General features: G+C 48.0%; 2 protein-coding genes across 3 annotated transcripts in view; one reads left to right on the top strand and one right to left on the bottom strand.

Annotated features, from left to right (window-relative positions):
- The window catches only part of dpf1 (double PHD fingers 1), a 31,279-nt gene extending 21,823 nt beyond the window's left edge, over positions 1-9,456 (bottom strand). Inside the window, exon 1 of one of the 2 annotated variants that reach the window (XM_078107469.1) lies at positions 9,303-9,456. In XM_078107469.1, coding sequence (XP_077963595.1) covers positions 9,303-9,415 — 113 coding nt within the window. In that variant the 5' untranslated portion in view covers positions 9,416-9,456. The remainder of the gene's footprint in view (positions 1-9,302) is intronic. The other variant, XM_040175832.2, reaches the window with a different exon arrangement.
- A 1,388-nt stretch (positions 9,457-10,844) lies between these two features.
- Positions 10,845-18,644, top strand: LOC120818919 (zinc finger FYVE domain-containing protein 1). Its single transcript, XM_040175820.2, has 12 exons — positions 10,845-11,120; positions 11,875-12,156; positions 12,625-12,847; positions 12,960-13,177; positions 13,323-13,429; positions 14,645-14,753; positions 14,836-14,933; positions 15,022-15,139; positions 15,431-15,601; positions 15,683-15,875; positions 16,042-16,140; positions 16,432-18,644. Exons 1-12 carry the CDS (start codon positions 11,013-11,015, stop codon positions 16,662-16,664), a joined length of 1,959 nt encoding a protein of 652 aa, XP_040031754.1. The 5' UTR covers positions 10,845-11,012; the 3' UTR covers positions 16,665-18,644.
- The last annotated feature ends 1,086 nt before the right edge of the window (positions 18,645-19,730 follow it).

Genomic DNA, 19,730 nt, shown 5'->3' with positions numbered 1-19,730 from the left:
CCTGTTAATCACTCCTCTCCGGTGTCTTCACGCCGAGTGCAGACATCAAGGTCACTGAACCGACGGCAGATACAGGACACCCTAAACTCCAGCTGCACACATACGCACAGCGACGCGGCGTGAAGACAGCGGCAGTCAATTTACAACATTGTCGGCCCAGAGATTTTGTCCATTTTAATTGATGCATTTACCGTCGCCTACATTACCCACGATGCAACTTGACGGGCAGTTCAATGGGAGATTCGGGGGCGTAAAGCCAGAAAGAGGTCCGGCCGTTTTCATCAAGCTGGTGTGATTGTTTGTCTGACTTTAAATTTGTGTTTTGTCCCGCTGGAGCCACAAAGGATTTCATCCAATCCCTAACACCTGAACATAACAGCCAATGATGTCAGAAAAGAAATTTAAAAAAAACCACATGGATCAAATTAGTTGATGTTAAAAACAGTTTTGCAGTAATTACAAATTACGAATTGATCCTGGTGGATTCATTATGAGCCAATAAAATCCAGTGGAAAAGTGATGTGGATTTTAAAGCCACAGAATACCCCCAAAACGCACACGTTGAAATTCAATATCTATCTGCACCAAATCTAACCCTCCTGGCTGAAGCATGACCTTTTTATTGAAATCTGTGCATTTTTAATCATTGCTTATTAACATCGACAAAGTCCAAAAACTGGACTAAATGCCTCCTTGGTTGAAGAACATATTGAAATGTGCCACAACACACAGACGGAGCAGATAATGATCTCTGAGCAGCTTAAAAGCAAAATTAGGTTTGAAAAAGATGTGACTATTCGACGAGACGCTCAAACGGAAAGAGGATTATTTACACTTTAATATCCTCCAACTGGATTAAAGCTTGTGAAAATGTCAACAACAATCAACTGCCCCAGTGGGACATGAGGACAAATTGAACTCCTTCGGACCCAGTCGACGCTTAGGGAGGACTGACAGCTTGTGTGTTGGCATCTCCCAAAACCCCCTGAACCGGTTGTGCGACCCCGCCGGACGTGTGACATTTAAAGGATGCGATCCGCTCGATCTGCTCGACGGCGTCTTTGTCTGTTGGGCTGTTTTTTAATGGCGGCGTTGGAGGTGCGCCGCCTTTCCTCACCTGCTTTCACTTTGCCGTATAGTGCTTTGCCGGCGACCCCTGCTTAAAGTTTACAACAACCTGATGACCAAACCGAGCAGCAGAGGCCCCCTTGTGAGCAGCCACTGTGGATTAAAAGCCACTTCGTACCTGCAGAAGCTCGGGCCAAAAAAAAGAGGCAGCCATTCCCCTCAGACACAATTACACCTACTCTTTGCGTATGAATGACCGAACTAAAATGCCAGCTCTCCTCCATCACCTTCATCTCTCTCTCCTCCGCTGACGGAGGAGGAGAAGGAGCCGGTCCCCTCTTGATAAGAAGTTGACAGCTGTAGGAAAATGGCTTCTTTCAGTTTTTTGGGCACTCCCAATCTCATTATATTGTGATAGGCGAGCTGCGTGACTGTTTGCCCGTTCAGAGGCTCGCGCGGGGGGGGGGATGAGGCTCTCCGAGAGGCGGCGGAGAGGGAGACACGCGGGGAGAAAGTTGGGAGAAGACGTGTGAAGAAAGACGAAGAGGGGGGGGTGAGACGAGAAGAGGAGAGAAGAGGGGGAAAAGAGGAAAGCGAGCGGCCAATACGTGAGGAGAGGGAGGCACACGAAATGTGAGGGATGGAGGACCGAGAGGGAGAAAACTCTGCAGCAGGAGAGCAGGGCGACCTGTGAAAAGACGTGATAACACTTCATTTTAGCTCTCTGTCCATTTAAAGGGGGGGGGGGGGGCTGACGGCCAGTTTTTCTGGAGCGTGAAACCCTTTAATTAGGTGCAAATGGCCACCGGAGAAAACCTGACTCCCAACATCAATTTGTAAAATAATAACGTCCGGCTCTTGGAGTTGATTGAGGATTCACAGTGAAGGTGTGGCACCTCTCATCGCATGAGCCTAAGAGCTGCACAGCAACGAAACGTCCTCCAGTTTCTCTCGCCTCATTGCGGACAGTGATCGTGAGTTACCATGTCAATTTACTAAATGAACATTGAACACCTGTGACGTAAACTCACGTTCACGATGTTTGCTGAGGTAATACGTCTATCTAGGAGCAGGGTCATTTTCTCGTAGACTTCCACACAATCAGACTTCTACTACCGGTTGTTGTTGCGTCCTGGTTGGCGCTAAGCTTCTGCAGCAATGTCGCTTGGATTGAATTGTACATGTTTACTTAATAATTCGGCGTGATGAGCAATGCACACACAAGTGTTTGTTTGTTGTTGTCCAAAAGGGTAGAAAGATAATCAGCTCAGCACCTCTGGCTGTCGTATCAACATACCGCTATGAAGTGAAAATGCATTTTTCCCACAGAGTGGAACTATTTATTGAATGAAATTCTTATTGACATGCTAACAAAGCAGATGTGCAGGGAAAGGCCCGCGGTCCACCCACCAAGCAGCTAAAGACCACAGGAGGCGTCGACTGACCAACGTGTCCATCATCAAACCACACAGCCAATGAAGGAAAGCCCAAACTGGATTATACACACAAACACACACACACACACACACACTGTGGGCCTCATTGTGCATGAAAACTCATTTCATGAATTTCCATTATCCTCAACATATCTTTAAATGGCATGTTTGTTCCAGCTATATTTCACACTAATGAACGCACACAGACTCGCGAGCGCACACACACACACACACACAGAAAAGCCAGCAGCTTTGGGAAATAACTGGCAGAGCGCCAACCCTCCAACTGGAGCTGACTACCAAAAGCGTCCAGGCAGACATGACAGAAATGACAATCACACACAGGCCTGTGCTGCGCAAGGGCACACGGGGCATCACAAAGGACACCTGTGCACATGCATGTGCGTGCACGCACACCCACGGCAATGCAACAAACAAAGCAGAAGTACATGCGCTTGCATATACGTTCTAAGAAGGGATATTATTATGCATGAATGCACAGGCAATATACAATATCATGACGCTCCAAGCACACACACAGACACACACACACACACACACACACAAACCAAATGAAGATTACATGAAGAAAGGGAATGAGAGCGCCTGGAGCATGTGGTCTATACGCGAGTGTGGATCCTTAGCCCACATTGAGCTGTCTGCCTCAGCCTGCACTATGCAAACAGCCGGGAGGGAGAGGCCTTCATGGGCTGAGGAAACTGGGAACAGTGGGATTACACACACACACACACACACACACATACACACACGTTTGTGTCTCTGACCGGCGGCAGACATGCAGCATTCCTAAAAAGCGAAGCCAGCCCATGGTGGGGACGCTATTGTCTGAATCTCTGGGTGAACCCCCCCCTCCAATCCCACCCAGCAAAGGCCATCCGCTTCAGCACATACAGATTCTCCGTCCAGTATTGCTTCTACATACTGCTAAAACACACACACACACACACTGCCGGTTGCGTTCTTGTGCAATTAACCAAACCAATTAGCTGGTTCCTTGACCAATAGAGAAAACAGAGGGCTCCCCCTAGAGGTGAAAATGCACCATTGGAGACATACTGATGAGAAATATAAGGAAATCATTGAAATGACTCCAGAATTACCACCAAAAAACCCCCGTGAACATCAACAAAGGATTTCATCTCAACGGTGGATTCCAACCATGTGACCAATGAGGTCATCAAAGTAGTCCGATGTAAAAGGCTCTGCATGGGGTTGTACGGGAGGGATCTACATGTAGATTTGTTATGCCTGTGTATGTTTGGGTGTGTGTGCACACATGTGTGTGTGTGTGTGTGTGTGTGTGTGTGTGTGTGCATGGTGTTAGCTTTAAGCCTGTGAAAACACTCGCCCCTACCAACCCAAGTCCGTACACCTGGCCGACGCACCTGTCTCATCCTCCATTGTCCATCTGTGCAGTTACAGTCACACACACACCACATTGGCGTTGTCTGGCCTACGGAGCTTTGTGTGTATGTATGTGTGTGTGTGTGTGTAAATGTGCGCGCAGTGGAGAACGGCCAGGATGCCTACTACTGTACTGTTCCTCCCCTCCCCCCAAACACAGCCTCCGTGGCTGAACTCAACAGATTAAACTATGCAATATAACCCTTACCAATCCACCCCTCCTCCCTCTCCCTACCCCCCTCCCCCCCTCCCCCCTCCACCCTCACCACCCTCAATTCAATTTCTTCTCATCCTCCCTCTCCCTCTCTCTCACACAGTAATGATTTGGCTTTTTTTTTCCCCTCTTCTCCCATTCTCTGTGCATGTGCCCATGATCACATTTTCCTGTTCTTCTGAAGATTGCTCGGCTGCAGTATATATATATATATATATATATATATATATATGTGTGTGTGTGTGAGTACTACAATGCTTTGAGGAAGGCTGCAATTCTACAATTTAAGGGGAGAAACTTCACACATTGGAGTACACACACACGCACACACACACACACACACCAATGATGTACCGTTATAAATGAAGAAAAACAGGTAAAGAAACACATTGTTGATTTTGTGTGTCTGTATGTGTGTGCGTGTAGTGAGAGAGTGCATGTCAGTCTCAAGACAAAGAGGCCACACACTCGGTCCGGCAGTGACAGACAGAGAAATGGACAGACAGCAGTGTGTGTGAACGCATGTGTGTGCGTCTGTGTGCATGTGTGCATGTGACAGGGTGCTTGCAGAAGCAGACGTCTGCCACACAACCGGCTGGAAAACGTCAGTTTGCTGGATTTGCTGTCACAGCACTGCATCTGTGCGCTTGTGTGGTGTGTTTGTATGTTTGTGCGTGTGTGTGTGTGTCTACCATTGCCTGTTTGCATATTTGAACAGGACGTGAGGTTTGACACACACACACACAGACACACACACACAGTGCGGAGGGCAGACAGCGGCATGTCAGAGGTTTGCGTTACCTGCTCTGTGGGATTTTAATGAAGAGTTGCGTTTCATTTCCTGTGTGTGCGCGCGTGTGTGTGTGTGTGTCTCCCCGGTTGTCCGCTGGGTTTGGTTATCTCAGCGTCACGATAAAACTGTGAATCATGGCCCTCTGTGTGTTCGTACGAATGCAAGTGTGTGTGTGCACGTTTTTTTTTTTGGGGGGGTGTGCACATATCCGTCTACAAAACATACGCCTGCACCTTCTCATCGGTGCTTTTAAGCATGCTGAGTCTGTGTGTGTGTGTGTGCGTGCATTCCTGGTATGTTGGTGTGCGTAGCTCGTAGCTAGCTGCAGTGTGTATTGAGGGCAGTACATCAGGGTAAGGCAATCTGCCTCCAAACAGCTCCTTCAGGTGAGATTTATCACCACTGCACTTGGCCTCTTATTATGGCGATGGATTCCCTACCTCTGTATCTGGATGCATGTGTGTGTGTGTGTGTGTGTGTGTTTTCTTAGACCCCTGAGTCTGTATCCTTATTAAAGTGCTGCAGAGGGAAGCAGCCATTGGTTTGTGTTGACTCCACCCTCCACAACCCCTGATAGAGATCCACTGGACACGCACACTGGGAAACATATAAATGAGGGATGACAACAGAGAGGAAATAACACTGAGGAGAGGAGTGAGATTCGGGTTGATTAATTCTCGCTCCACACCTTTTTTCATTTGGACTACAGGTTTGCGCCCCAAACGAAACTACAAATTCCAATTTTCCTTGGTGGTCCCAAAGCAGTGAGCTGACTGACAGTCAATTCGCACTGGAGAAATAGGTCATACATCTAAAAATACTTATCTATGTCTCTCTCTGTCTCTCTCTCCCTCTCTCTCTCCTTCTAAAAACACACACAAAGTAAAACAGATAGAAAGTCTAAATAAGGGGATGATGAGAGGAAAGAAAGAAACACCCTTAAAACCATCAGACCTCCGGGCTCCGCCGATCTCATTCGAATGAAGAAAACCACTGAGAGCGAGAAATGGAACGAGAGAGAGTGCAACTGTGTGCGCTTCCCGTTGTGCGTTGTGCGTGTCTTGTGCGTGTCTCCGTACGCGCACGGGCGATGCCGCCCAAATGAGCCAGCGAGGGAATGAAAGGGAGAGATTGAAAGAGAAAGAAAGACGTGGAAGTGGATGCTCGGGCTGTTTGCACACACGGCCGCTTGTTACGCGGAACTCGTTTAGCTCGGCTCACTCAGGCAGGGGCAGGAATAATGTCACACCGCCCCCCCCCCACCACCACAACGCCACGGCACGCCATTATCTACATCGGCCCCTTCCAACCAGCACAAAAGAAGTCGAATTGCCGAAGCAAGCATCACGTCAACCGCCATTTTTACCATTTCTGACACCTGTGCCTTCGCAGGGATTGTCGTGGGGCAAATACCCTCCGCTGGTTTGATTTAATTGAATTTAATAAGATGCATGGAAAGGTGGGATTTGGTCTGAATGGTGCACTGCAAACACTCTACTGACAGTAGATAGTCAAAATCCACAGTAAATCTCTGCAAAGGAACTTTCATGAGTGATGTACAGGAAGATTTAAAGGGATCTGACTAAAAGCAGAAAGAATTTTCCCCCCAGTACGTTTTGCTGAATACCAAATAACTGACATGCTTTGATTCACAATGTAAAGGGCCATGGTGGAGGGTGTGGGGGGGTGGGGGGGGGGGAGTTGGGGGTTGAGGGTAAGCGACTCGGAGGGCTCAGATGGTTTGAGGCCGAAACAGCAGGAAAATGGAAAAGAGAGAGCGAGCGAGACAGAGAAGGAAATGGCTGAACAAAAGGGAGATGGCGAACAAAAAGTGATGGATGGAGAAAGTGATGAAGAAGGAGGGAGGGGAGGGGGGGGGGACGAGAGGAAGAGGGGGCAGCAGGGGTGATGGGAGGACAGGGAGGAAATAAACTGGGGGGGTTGGAGGAGGGAGAAGGAGAGATTAAACGAGTCTCTAATCCAGCAGAGAGGGAGAGGGGCAGAGGGGGGGGGGGAGAGGGGGAGACCTGGTGGGGAAACGCACAGTAGATTGGAGCCGCTCTCCTCCACTGATTTGCTTCTGCACACAAATGAACCCCCCCCCCCCACACACCCACCACCACGGCACTTCCACGCGCGCCACTGCAGGCTCACTCCACTCGCTGAAATTGACATCCACTGAATCGATTCAAATTAATTGCAGAGATTCACCGAATTTCGGGGCGTGCATCGTGTCCTCGGCCGCTCCGCACGACGTGGAGACCACCTTATTCCTGTTGGTGCTGAACGGGCCTTTTAATTTGCAATCCTTCTAATGGCAAGTTTGTTTGCAGACATGTTAATTACCGGGCCTCGTCTCGGTGTGTGGTAACTGGAACGCAGTTGAACTCACACTGCGCGGCGAAGGCTTCTGTACAGTTGGCGAGGTGCTAAAGGCAGCGTTGATTGACGCGGCCTTGTGTAATAAACACATTCGGCTTTATTGTTGCGCGTAGAGTCGGCTGATGCTGAAGTGACTCCGTGTGCCAGCATCCCTGCAGACCTGCATCTGGCTCACAACGTGGCTTCTTTGTGCCAGGTTTTCTTTTTTTTTTGTTAACTTCAAATCAATGCTAGACCACCACTTGTGTTTTTAAATGATTTACCCAATACTACTTTCATTCTTATCATATTGTCTTTTCCACCACAACCTCCCTCCCCTATCTGCCCTGGTACATACATATGCATATATATACATGTATATATAGTCCATGTAAATCAGTCAGTTTAATCCCCTTGACATGGTGTCAGAGGGGGCCTCCTTGTGGGACTAATCCGGCCTCTGCTCGGATGAGCTTCCCTGAGAGCAGAAGAAGCTCTGAGCTAAAAAGGTCCCACGCGACGGCCTTCACGCGCTCCACCTGTCCACTCCCGTCCCATCATCACGCCACGTCACCGGATACCAGTTTATTAGAGCGTTGTTAAACCTCCAAATTATTCATCTCAAATCTTTCTCCCGCCATCGTTGAGATACGTGCGAAGAAGTGAAATGCATTTGGGCAAAAGAAGAAGAAGAAGAAAAAAAATGCCACTGAAATGCCATCACTGCACAATCACGGCAGCACACAGTTGTCCAATCAGTTGGATTCCGGTTCCCTCTCTGCTGTGAAGTGCTCTCCGATGCACGCGCGTACAGGCCAGCCGAAATGTCGCCTGTGTCTGCATCTCAGGCAAGCAGACAGACAGACAGACAGACAGACAGGTCTGTATATCACTGCTCACGTGAAACCTGTGCACCATCCGGCGTGCACGCGCACCTGCACACTTTTCTTTGTTTCAAACTGCCTCAGCTGGATGTGTTGCGTGGTCAGTCCTCGGCTGTATGTGTGTATTAAAGCTATTGTGGTGCCTCTGTGTGTGTGTGTGTGTGTGTGTGTGTGTGTGTGTGTGTGTGTGTGTGTGTGTGTGTGTGTGTGTGTGTGTGTGTTCGGCTCGATCCCTGGAAGTAGCCGCACATCGGCCACCTTTTTGGCCGGGAGCCCACGCGGGCAGGAGGCGTCTGCATTCCGCTGAAACCAGCCTCAGAAAAACACACACACACACACACACACACAAGACTCCCCCACCAAAAAATCCTGCACAAAGGGGATTATTACGGGAGAAACTTAACGAGAAATCCACCCGTTTACAGAGCCGGTAGTTGAATGAAATGCCCGTTGAGTGAAAACCATCGTTTTATTATGGGCTTTATTATAGGCGCTGGAGATGGAAGCAGGTCCCGGAGTCCCAGCCGAACGCCAGCCGAATTTACCTCGGGTTAAATATTTCCGAGGGGTCCGGCGGCGAAGGGTAACCCGGCTGTCACAGACCGGCACAGTGAGCCCGGTCCCGCCTACCTGTTTACCCCCTGTGCGTCCCCAAAATGCGCTCACGGGTACGCTGAAGCCCCCCACCCACCCCCCCACATCGGCTCCCCCCGCCACTCTTTAACCACGAGCTTGGCCGGCCGCGGCGGCAAGGGACACGCCGGGTCACCCGGATCTACCTCCAGCATTCCTCCATATCGCCGCGCACACGCTGCCGTTGGCCCCTGTGATAATACGAGCTGCATCGGCGCGCACAATGATCCCCTCGTGCCAAAAAACGAGACCCCCCCCCCCCCCCTCTCTCTCCCTCCTTCGCCAGATACAAATCTAACTTTTCTTTCAGGCGGTTTCGCGTTGGCTGACACGATCTCTTCCCCCCCGCAGCGTGCATTGCATGTGCAGATGTGTTGGTAATCGTGCCGAGGAAATATCTGTGGATGCGCGGCTGTTGAAAAAGCACGCACAGACAGCATGCACAAACACAAGAGAGCGCAAACGCTCAGGAAACGTGTTGTACTCACGATTTGAGGGGGTTCTGCACCGCTGTGGCCATTTTGATGTAGTATGATAGAATGCAACACCGCAGAGCTCGGTATTGTACATGTAATGTAGCTGCTATTCCAATTTCATTCATTCTCTGGGGCTGCGGCTGCAGCGAGCAGCCAATGGGAGGCGCGAGCGCCCCGTGACAGCTTTGGGGAAGTGTAGTTTTTTACGCATGTCAACACGGAACACGCTGCAGGGAGGCGCACTACAAGTACCAGCGGGGATGGCGGTTTAAGTGGACCCCCGGTCCCGCCTCGGACTTGTGAGAGCGAAGCCATCCTCCGGGTCTGAATTCATTTAAATGTGTATGTATTTAATGCCCGTCTGAGGAAGGCAGCCCCTCTCATGCATTGTGTCCCAGTCTGGATGAGGATGATGATGGTGAGATGATGATGATGATGATGATGAGGATGATGGGCGAGGTTGAGTCTGCACTGGTCAGTCCCTAAATTGCACCACATCAAATGGCAACTTGTTAAGAAGCCTCATTTGAGACCGAATGAGGAGAAAAACACAGTTAAGAAATTATTTAGTTATTGTGAGGTGTTGAACAAGTATTCGCTTACCTATTATAGAACAATATAGATCATATAGAGGTGGTCAAGTCAATTACACTGAGAAAAACATATACGTATTATGTAAATTATAGGCTATTACCCTTTGATTGCAAGTTTATACTCACTGTTTTAGGGCATATAGATGCTGTGTCTGCATAACCTTACAGTGGTGGCATGTTGATAGAGCCATGGTTAATCTTATGTTATCTGTGGTAGCCCTGAGTAGCTTTAATTATTCATTAATCAGGGGCGATGGGTTTAGAGTAGGCCTATAATTGATTGCTTCAGACATTTGTCTCTCGTGGATGAGCCCGCAGAAAGGCTGGGACCCTCTGTCCTCGCCTCTCCATCGTTGTATTCTTCCTTCTTTAACCCCCCCCCCCCACTGCTAGGAAGTAAGGAAGGAAAGAAGGAAGGAGGGAAGTTGGGAAGCAAGAAAGGAAGGATGGATGGAGCTCACCCACAACAGTTTGAGCAGTAATGCTGGAATTTCGTCCTCCATGTCCTGTTTGAAGCGATGGCGCCGCTATAAAGCCATTCAGTGACATGTGATATTTATAGATCTGTGCTAACAAATATTTAATGAACATTAGCAAGCAGCTCTAACATAGCACCATGGTTAAAAAAATACTCTCTGCCGGTTAAATACACACTTTGATTCACTGTTGCTGTAATTATGAGTCAATTTAAATAACATGTGGGATAAAAGATTTTCTGCCTTATATAGCCTTGTGAAACAAAAATATTGACTATAATTGTATGTACTTCTCATAAATGCTTGGAAATTAAAAATACATCTAAATAATACCGACAGAATCTCTGGATCAGTTAAGTAATCGTTTCATTTAATGTGCTATTTTTATCCTCTGAAATCTGAAGTTTGTTGACCCCCGTGTGCTTTGTCATTGCACCATTTGTCCACAGGGTGGCGCCGTCCTACCAGACAAGCCGCTGACTCAACGCACGCACAGTGCGTCTGACGTCACTTCCTTCCCGCCACTCTCCTCCCGCTGCGTAGGCTGGCATCACACGCGCTGTTGTTGTGATTGGGGAGACGGAGTCATGTTGAACTTTCGTTTTGTTGTCTTCTCGCCGTCGCAAAACTATGTTTTGAGTGACTAAACAGCGATGTCCGAAATGCTGATGAAAGAAATGGACAGTATCTCGATGAGGGCGGAGGAGGGTGGAGACGGTGGACGGAGCTTCCTGCTGGTGGACGAAGAAGAAAACCTCCAGGTAAAGTTAGCTAACGTCTCCCGAGCTAGCTGATGCTAACGGTTAGCCACTGAGCTACGAAGAACGGGAACAACAAACAATCTGACGAATCTGGCGCGGATACGTTTGCGTCATTAAAGTAGAAAACACCGAGCTAAAGTCAAGCAGCGTGTGTTTTTGTTGTTGTTGTTTACTTAAACTGACAGATGACACAACAATAAATAGCCGTGTTTAGCACGCAGCCGTGTCGTGTCTTTGTTGACACGGTGCTCGCGATACCTCAGGAGAAATAGAAGGCCTTTACCTTAATAAAAGGTAAAGGCGCAACGTTTAGAACCCCCGGGAGGTGGAGCCGCGCACGGGTCCCTCTTTTGGGAGCTCCCGGGTGAGTCTCACTGGCCGTCGGAGCCGCAGGGAGGCACCTTCCCGTGCGTTGGTACAACAAAAGTACAAAGTGCAGGCGGCGATGTTGTGCTTTGTGTCCGTGCAGTCTGGGGAGTGTTGCACAACTGGTTTGGTCCTTTGTGTCAGAGAGCTGAAGGCCCAGCAGAGCTGTGTTCATGAATAAAGTCTTTATTTCAAAGCGTTCTCAATGTAGCTTGTATAAAGTTGTGTTTTCTTATGTTATTGTGTGTTAGAGCTCCTTGTCACCCGAGACTCCTCAAATCAATCCGCCTCTTCCTTTTGATTCAGTCAGGGGTGCCGGTTAACTAACGTCAATACACCTTCTGTCCAAACATGACTCTTCACGCTTCACCCCCCCCCCTCTCCCAAGGTCCGCGATGAGTCCGAGTTTGTGGACCGACTGGGCTGCGGCGACGTGGCGGGAGTCAAGGTCATCTCCATCTTTGGCAACACCGGCGATGGCAAGTCCCACACGCTCAACCACATCCTGTTCGGCGGTGAGAGCGTGTTCTACACCTCCAAGTCCCCCAGCTCCTGTACGGTGGGGGTGTGGGCGGCGTATGACCCCACCCTGGGCCTGGTCTCCCTGGATACCGAGGGCCTGTTGGGGGCCGCGGCCAATCAGAACCAGAGAATGCGGCTGCTGCTAAAGGTAGTTTTACTGGTCAATGGTTGGTTTTGCTGAAAAAAATAACTGATCGCCGGGTCTATTTACGCTAATCAGTCAGTTCCTTGTAATAGTTTGCTATCACAACACTCAGTTTAGGGGTTATTTGCGAATGGGGCTTGTTTTTTGGGGGTCAGCTGGTTTCTAGAGAGGGAGACGCACATTAAGTGTATAACTCTGCAAATTCATCTGAATGGGAAAAGAATCAGAATTATTTTGGGTCTCACTGGGTTCTCTGCATTGAACTAATCTTTAATTATTTTCCTCACACAATTAACGTCCCATGCTGCAGTCTTTTAAGTTATTTCGGGTAGAAAGGACACGACATACCTTCATTGTCAAACTCTCCTTAACTTATCAGCGGAACCAACTACATTCCACTTCTCTGTGTGTCCAGTTCAATCAACACAGGTCAACTGAGCTCCATGTGTATCTGCTGCCTTTTTTTTCCAGGTGTTGGCCGTGTCTGACATCGTGGTCTATCGTACGCGGGCCGAGCGCCTCCACAACGACATGTTCCAGTTCCTGAGCAACGCCTCGGGGGCCTACCTGAAGCACTTCACCCCGGAGCTGAGGGCCCTCTCCAGCCGCTGTGGGCTGGACGTGCCCCTCTCGTCTCTCGGGCCAGCTGTCATCGTCTTCCAGGAGACGACACACACCCAGCTACTCGGCCATGGTGCGGCTGGGACCGATCCAGATTCTCCACCCCGTTTACGCAACGTTTATGTTCATGGGTTTTGATTCATTGTGTCCAAGGAGAAGGTCTTCACCTCTTCTTTCCCTTGTAGATTCCAAGGGAGCCGGTCATGCTGACACGCTGCTCCAGAAGCGCTTTCACGATCTGGGCTTGGGGACCGAGGCCTTCAGCTCGGTGCAGTACGTCGGCACCCAGACCATCACGCCTCCGACCGACTACAGCAGGCTGCTGGAGGCCGTCGGGCAGCAAGTGAAGAACACTCACACACGCTCCCCCCGCCAGCCCGGGATAGTGTTCCACGCACTGGATGTGAGTGGTGGAGCACAACTTTCTATGTTCGATCAAAAACAAGTCACATTTTAGAGGAATTTAACAGACGGTTTTGTCTTCTAGTCTTCTCTAATCTTGTTTAATGTCTCCCATCCTCCTCTGCTTTCCTCTCCCACGTCTTCAGGCCCTGAGCGAGCGTTTCTGTGGCGAGCTGTCGGACGATAAGATGACCCCGTACTCCTTCTTCCCAGACGAGTACTTCACCTGCTCGGCCGTCTGCCTCAGCTGCAAGTACGTCACTGAAATCATCTGTGAGCTGTTTCTTTCTTGTAGAGCTTGTGTGCTACAGGGGAGATTTCAGAAGCAGAAGCACCGATCAGAGAAGTTGATAAATTATCAGTTCATTCAGTCACTCTTCAGCAAAATCTCACTTCTCAGCGGTTACATTCTTCAGTGCTCACAAATGTTTTTTTTTTTAAATCGAATATTCTTTGGAATGGTTGAATGATAATATAGCAAATTGAAATACCCTGTCAACCCGTATTTTTGGTTTTATTGTGGCAGCTGGTAGACGAGGCTCCAACATGTTATTTCGACCAAAAGTCTGGGAAGATATTTTCAACTGGCCTGAAGTCAGTGGGAAGCATCCAAAATTGTTGTTATCCTGAGTATAGTGGTTAATTTTATAACTGATTTGGAAATAAAAAAATGTATTTGTGTTGATTAGAAGAAAAAAACGGAATGTTTTATACGGTTTTAATTCCCACCCTAATGTATATTTATATTGGTGTCCTTTCACAAAACTGCATTTGAATACATCATGTTGACATCTAGTGATTACATTTCACTCAGCACAGCATAATGTAATTCAATAGGACTTTTAATGTCAGCTCTTAGTTCTCCCAGTGAGATATTTAACCCACTGTTAAACTAATTAACTAATTAATCCGCCAACCTTGGGAGGTCTATCCGCACTGATCACGGACCAGCTGCGTACTGTCGCACCGTCTGCACATTGAGGCGGGTCAGACAGAAAGTATTTTCCACTCTTTCATCCTCTTTTATGGGTGAAAAGCTCCTGGCAGTCAGCCTGAGCAGGATCCCACATCTGTATTCTGGGCCTTTGCTTCCTCACAGCAGAAACAGTTTAACGGCGTTCATTCCGATTCTTAGAGTTCTGTTTTTTCCTAAACGTTTTTTCTGAACGTTGTCTTTTTACTTGGAACATTCCTCCTCTTCGACATTTTCCCACAGCAGGTAACGGCTTTTACGCACAAACAGAAGTCTGCCAGTTGCCTCTGGCTGAATAACAGATTAGGAATCTTATCCAGTTGTTGTTGTTCTAGATGTCTCCCCAGTGGATTACGTACAACATACAATGAAAGACAACTTATCTTTGTGCTTTTATGCAAAGCCAAAAGGGGAGAATTCAGAACCATAGTTGTGAGAAGAGTCGGTCCAGGATCAATCAGGTCTGAAACGTTTGGCTTTCTGTCTCGTCTCCAGCGTCCGCTGTAAAAACGGAATGAATCATCTGAGAGACAGAGTCCCCCACATGGCGGACGGACTGTGCCAGTACGTACACCAGTTCAACAACAAGGTCCTTATCTGTAAGGTAAGACTGCTCGCGCTTCAGCTGCTTCACGGGGTTTCAGCCCTTCATCTCACCATATGGGTCACGCGTCTCGTGTCTCCAGAGGTGCTATGAGGGAGGCAGAGAGGTGATCGTCCTGCCCAAGACGTCGGCTTCCACCGACAACCCGTGGTTTGGACTGGCCAAGTACGCCTGGTCCGGGTACGTAGATAAACACACACACACACATAAACACCTTTTCAAGGCCTTTCATCCGCTCAGCATGCGCGTTGTCCCTCCCCCCTCTCAGCTATGTGCTGGAGTGCGCCAGCTGTGGTGTGATCTACCGCAGCAGACAGTACTGGGTGGGAAACCAGGACCCTGAGAGCGGCGTGGTGCGATCTGAGGTCAAGCACGTCTGGGAAGGGGTGAGTACTCCCGTCTTCTCTTCCTCCGGGGTTTTGGCTCCGACACAAAGCCACTGACTGCTGAGGTCCTTCCTGGTACCGGTGGGTGAGATTAAGAGTTACTGTGCATCCGTGCTCCTCCATAACAAAACCCAATTCATGTGCAATATTCATAACAGTTGACGTTAATGCGACATTAAAATAGCAGCACTTTGCATCAGCTTTTTAACCGTTTACCTCAGCGTCAGACGGGATCCATTGACTCCTTTTTCTCTCCTTACATTGTCCGCATTTCTGTCGTCCCTCTTCCAGTCGGACACCTTTCTGACCAACCACCAGAACGCTGCCCAGAGGGTCCTGGACGGGATGAACTGCGTCATCCAGTCCGTGTCCGAGTACAGCACCGGGCCCACCAAAGCCGTCGCTGCCTGGGTCACCGACCAGGTGGCGCCGCCGTACTGGCGACCCAACACCGAGATCACGGTGAGTACGAAGAGCCAAAGGGTCGAGACAAACGACAGACGGCAAGGACTAATAATGCCCCCCCCCCACCCGTCACCTCAGGCTTGTCATGGCTGTCGGAAAGTGTTCGAGGAGGCGGAGAGGAAGCACCACTGCCGATCGTGCGGCGAGGGTTTCTGCCACCCCTGCTCCAGCCACAGGATGCCGGTGCCAGAGAGAGGCTGGGGCAGCGCCCCCGTCAGGGTGTGTAAGGCCTGCTACCAGCAGGGGGGGCCGGCGGACACCAACAGCCAGGGTAACGCAACTTCACCTAATGATGAAGCATTTCATCTGTAGTTTCAAAGCTTAACTAAACTAATATTTCCATTTAAATCCATTTCAAATTTCATATTTTGTGTATTAAAATGAAATGCGGTCCACTGTCACACATCTGTGTTAATAGAACCGTCTCTTCTCCTTAGTGTGTAAGGTGGAGCCTCGGGGGCTGATAGCTCGCAGAGTGACGGAGGTGGCCCAGTCGACGCTGGACATGGTCACCACCGCCGTGGATTACCCGCTGTGTGAGTCACTGCCGCCGCTCCCACGTCGTCCCCCCGGGGTCAAATGGGTTCAATGCTTTTGCACCAATCGGCCTCTGTGAACTGCATTGTAATTGCCAATTTTGCAATTTGAAAAAAGGGGGGTGGTTTTTGCCCTGTTTTCTCACAGACACAATCACGAGTTATGGAATAGCAGATTAGAGATTCAAACCATAAACATCTTGTTTAATCTTGGCATCCCAAAGTTGTCTTTGCACATCTGGATACGCATACAAAGTCTTGAACTCCGTACTTCCCGTCCGCTCCCCTCAGGCTTCGTGAAGGACGTGGCTCGGCCGGACTACTGGGTGCCGGACCAGGACATCGCCCAGTGCCACCAGTGCTCCAAGACCTTCACGCCCATCATGTCCAAGCACCACTGCAGGGCCTGCGGACAGGGCGTGTGCGGCGAGTGCTCCACTCGCGTCAAGCCCGTGCCCTCCCGCGGCTGGGACCACCCGGTCCGGGTGTGCGACGGCTGCCACGCCCGCACCGATGTTCTGTGAGCTTTTTCTAAAAACCGGGAAGACCTCCCGAGCGCGCGGAGGCCGGCGAGGAATCAATTACGCGGCGCCGACGCTGCTCCGACGCTCAGGAAGGAGCTGGTTTAACCGGTGCTGACTGAGGATCAGCTCCACATCTCATTCGCCCTCCTTGGTTCGTGAGGTAAAACATACATCATCTTCCGACTGGAAAAGTGACTCTTCTCAATCGGTAACGGCGGAGCTTTCACACTCGACTGTGGTCTTCCTCGTTCGGTCCTTTGGGTTTGCTTTGCTTCGCTGCACGCGGACACTTTTCATTTAGACACGTTTGTTTGGTGAGGATGAGAACAAGTAAAAGGAATGCTTTTAAAGTACTGGGCCTTTGCAAAGCGCTCACCCTGGTAGAGCTGTTTGAGGTGATCTTGGTTTCTCTAAATCTCTCTTGAGGTATGAATGGAAAAAAACAAAAAACAGTTGTGACTTTTTTTAGTTTCGCCCGCGGACCGAAATCGATCTAAATGAGAGTGTGCCTTCGTGGGAATCCTGATTCCCGTTTCTACAGCTCGTCAGAATTCTTCTGTATGTGCAATAAGTCATGAGATTATGTGCCTACTTACAGAGCCGAGTAATCTACAGGCTCGCTCATCTAACTCCTACAGGTGTGTCCTCAGCAGGGGGGGGTAGTGGAAATCTCTAGCACAACACATAACAGACATTCCGATGCATGGACATACGTGTGTTCTGATGGACTGAGGTTATTGTAAAAAACCTTTCTTAATATGTACTGAATGCACCTGCACTAGACTGCACACTCGTGTTGATGGAAACTCACTCAACGTGAAAATGAAATGCATTTAATCCGTCTACAAATAATCGTATTGTTTTTTTTCTTTCTTAAATCCGGCTCGTCTATGAATCTGTTCCACCGTTCTCTAGTCCTCCTGTCTTACCTCTTCATAATAATCATGCTTTATTGGCATTATACAATATGGTAATAAAGTAATAATTGTCAATCAAATAATGACAAATCTGCTGAATACGTCGGACGATAAGGCTGAAATCTGTAGATAAATGTCCTTATTTCCCCTGCAGGATGCAGACTTTCTGTTCGATGCTTCACTATAGAAATATTTTTTTCCTAGAACAGCCTGTATGTATATATTGTAATAATTAGTACCTCTGTTTTGCTTTTCTTTAAAGTAATAAAGGTCAGAGTTATTTAGCTGATTCTATGCAGAAGTTGGTGGTACTGCCTGTAATAGTTTGTTTGACCATAAAAGACATTTTATTAATGTTCAGTTCTTAAGTGGCTGCAGGTGGAAGAGATTCTTTTATATAAAAGCTCAACATCAGTAAGAAGCCCGCATCTCTTTGGTTTAACAGTTCTCTCTTTTTCCACTTGCATTACCAGTAACTAAATTCCTTTCATCTAAAGCCGGATTTAAAAGTTTCATTCATATGATGTGTGTGTTTTTGGGCCCAGAGGCCCTTTTGTTCCCGTTTTGACGTGAACGCGTCAAACACCAGGACAGGTGGCTGTTACACAGGTGCGTTTCCATTTCCCCCTCCCCCTCTCCCCCTCTCTCCCTCTCCTCTACGTCTGGTGAAGGTTAGCAGTGCTCTAATGGACAGCTGACTAATATCCACCAGGCTAAATTGACTTAAGCCTCCCGGACTGATGCACAGAATGCCAACGTGGAGACGGCCGCATGCGTCAGAGTGAAGGACCTTTGAAGTTGTGGACGTAACATAAGAGGGGATATAAAAATGAACTGAAGGAGTGAACGAGACTACTACTCCAAGAGGTAGAAACAAGTACACTGTGGAGTTGTTTCCGTCACGTTTTATGACCAAGTAATTAATTCCCTTAAATCTGGTGCTCAAAATTGCAAAATGTATGTCAATTTGCGATGTTTGAGGTAAACACCTCACGCTCCTCCATTATATTCACTTTCTATGTAATATGCTGCAACATATACAATAAAAGAAATTTAGAATAAATGTTGATGAATAAGATTTGAACACTTCATCTTCCATACTTTTTATTTACAGTCCATACCAATTTCAGAAAAATGTGTCATAGCAGATCATGCCGTTAGAACAGTCCTGCCCGGCGCTTTGACAGTGTAAAATTAAGAGGTTTATTCTTGCAGGAAGGAGCAGAGTTGTATCAGATACCTGCTGAGAGGTCTGTCTCATTCGTACGTTGCAAAAATGATTGTATCAATCAGATGTGAAGGTTTGAATGTTCTATTGAAACAAGTGTCTTTTTGGAGCTGTAACAGCTCTAGAATCCGCTGACATTTGCACGGTTAAAGCTCCATGAAACATTTCACACACACACAAAGGGCACATTGATGTGTGTTTAAAAAGGCATTAAAACATGTCATAGTATAATAAGCCATAATATGACATTTTGTTTGGCTTTAAATATGTCATAGTAGGTAATGTGAAAAAAAGTAATTGTTGCCATGAAAATGGCGTTAAAAATAAAAATCTTAGTAGTAAAAATTGCCAGGAAAACAAAAAAGTGACCTTCATAGAGAACCAGTGGGTTATTTGTTGGTGAAAGAAAAATATTCAGGAAAATATTCAAGAAACATTCAAGAAATGTTTTGCGAAAGAAAAAGTTTGAAAATAATATTCAAAAATTATTCAAAAAAATTATCAAAAAATATTTATTAAACTATTCAAGAAATATTCAAAAGAATGATTGATTCTGATTGATTGAGATTATGATATGTAATAAGGAAACACCCTGTATTTTCTACAAAATTAAATGTCCCTATGAGACTTATACAAGTTCAAATTGTTGAGTGAAAAAAAAAAGATCTGATCCGATGAAACGGATGGAAATAAACTTTGGACATGCGCAGTTAAACAAAGACCTCAAAAGAATTGAGGAGCCTTTGCTCGATCACAGCTGCTGGTGGAGCTTCTGTCCCGCATAACATAAGGTGTTCCGTGTTGTGATGTCCTGCCTGCACACGGGGGGGCGCCAGATGAGCACAAATACTCTGTCTGCGCCTTAGTGAATTATGCATTTTATGGGGGGGGGGGGGGGGGGGGGTCCTATTAGAAGTGAGG

The sequence above is a fragment of the Gasterosteus aculeatus genome, chromosome 1, assembly GCF_964276395.1.
Source record: "Gasterosteus aculeatus chromosome 1, fGasAcu3.hap1.1, whole genome shotgun sequence".
NCBI classification, from domain to species: Eukaryota; Metazoa; Chordata; class Actinopteri; order Perciformes; family Gasterosteidae; genus Gasterosteus; species Gasterosteus aculeatus.
This window is presented reverse-complemented; position numbering and strand designations above follow the sequence as displayed.

Coding starts and splice junctions, on each gene's coding strand:
- LOC120818919 (XM_040175820.2), top strand. CDS start 11,013: ATGTCCGAAATGCTGATGAAAGAAATGGACAGTATCTCGATGAGGGCG. Junction 12,848..12,959: donor CACCCAGCTACTCGGCCATG/GTGCGGCTGGGA, acceptor TTTCCCTTGTAG/ATTCCAAGGGAGCCGGTCAT. Junction 14,934..15,021: donor GCCAAGTACGCCTGGTCCGG/GTACGTAGATAA, acceptor CCCCCCTCTCAG/CTATGTGCTGGAGTGCGCCA.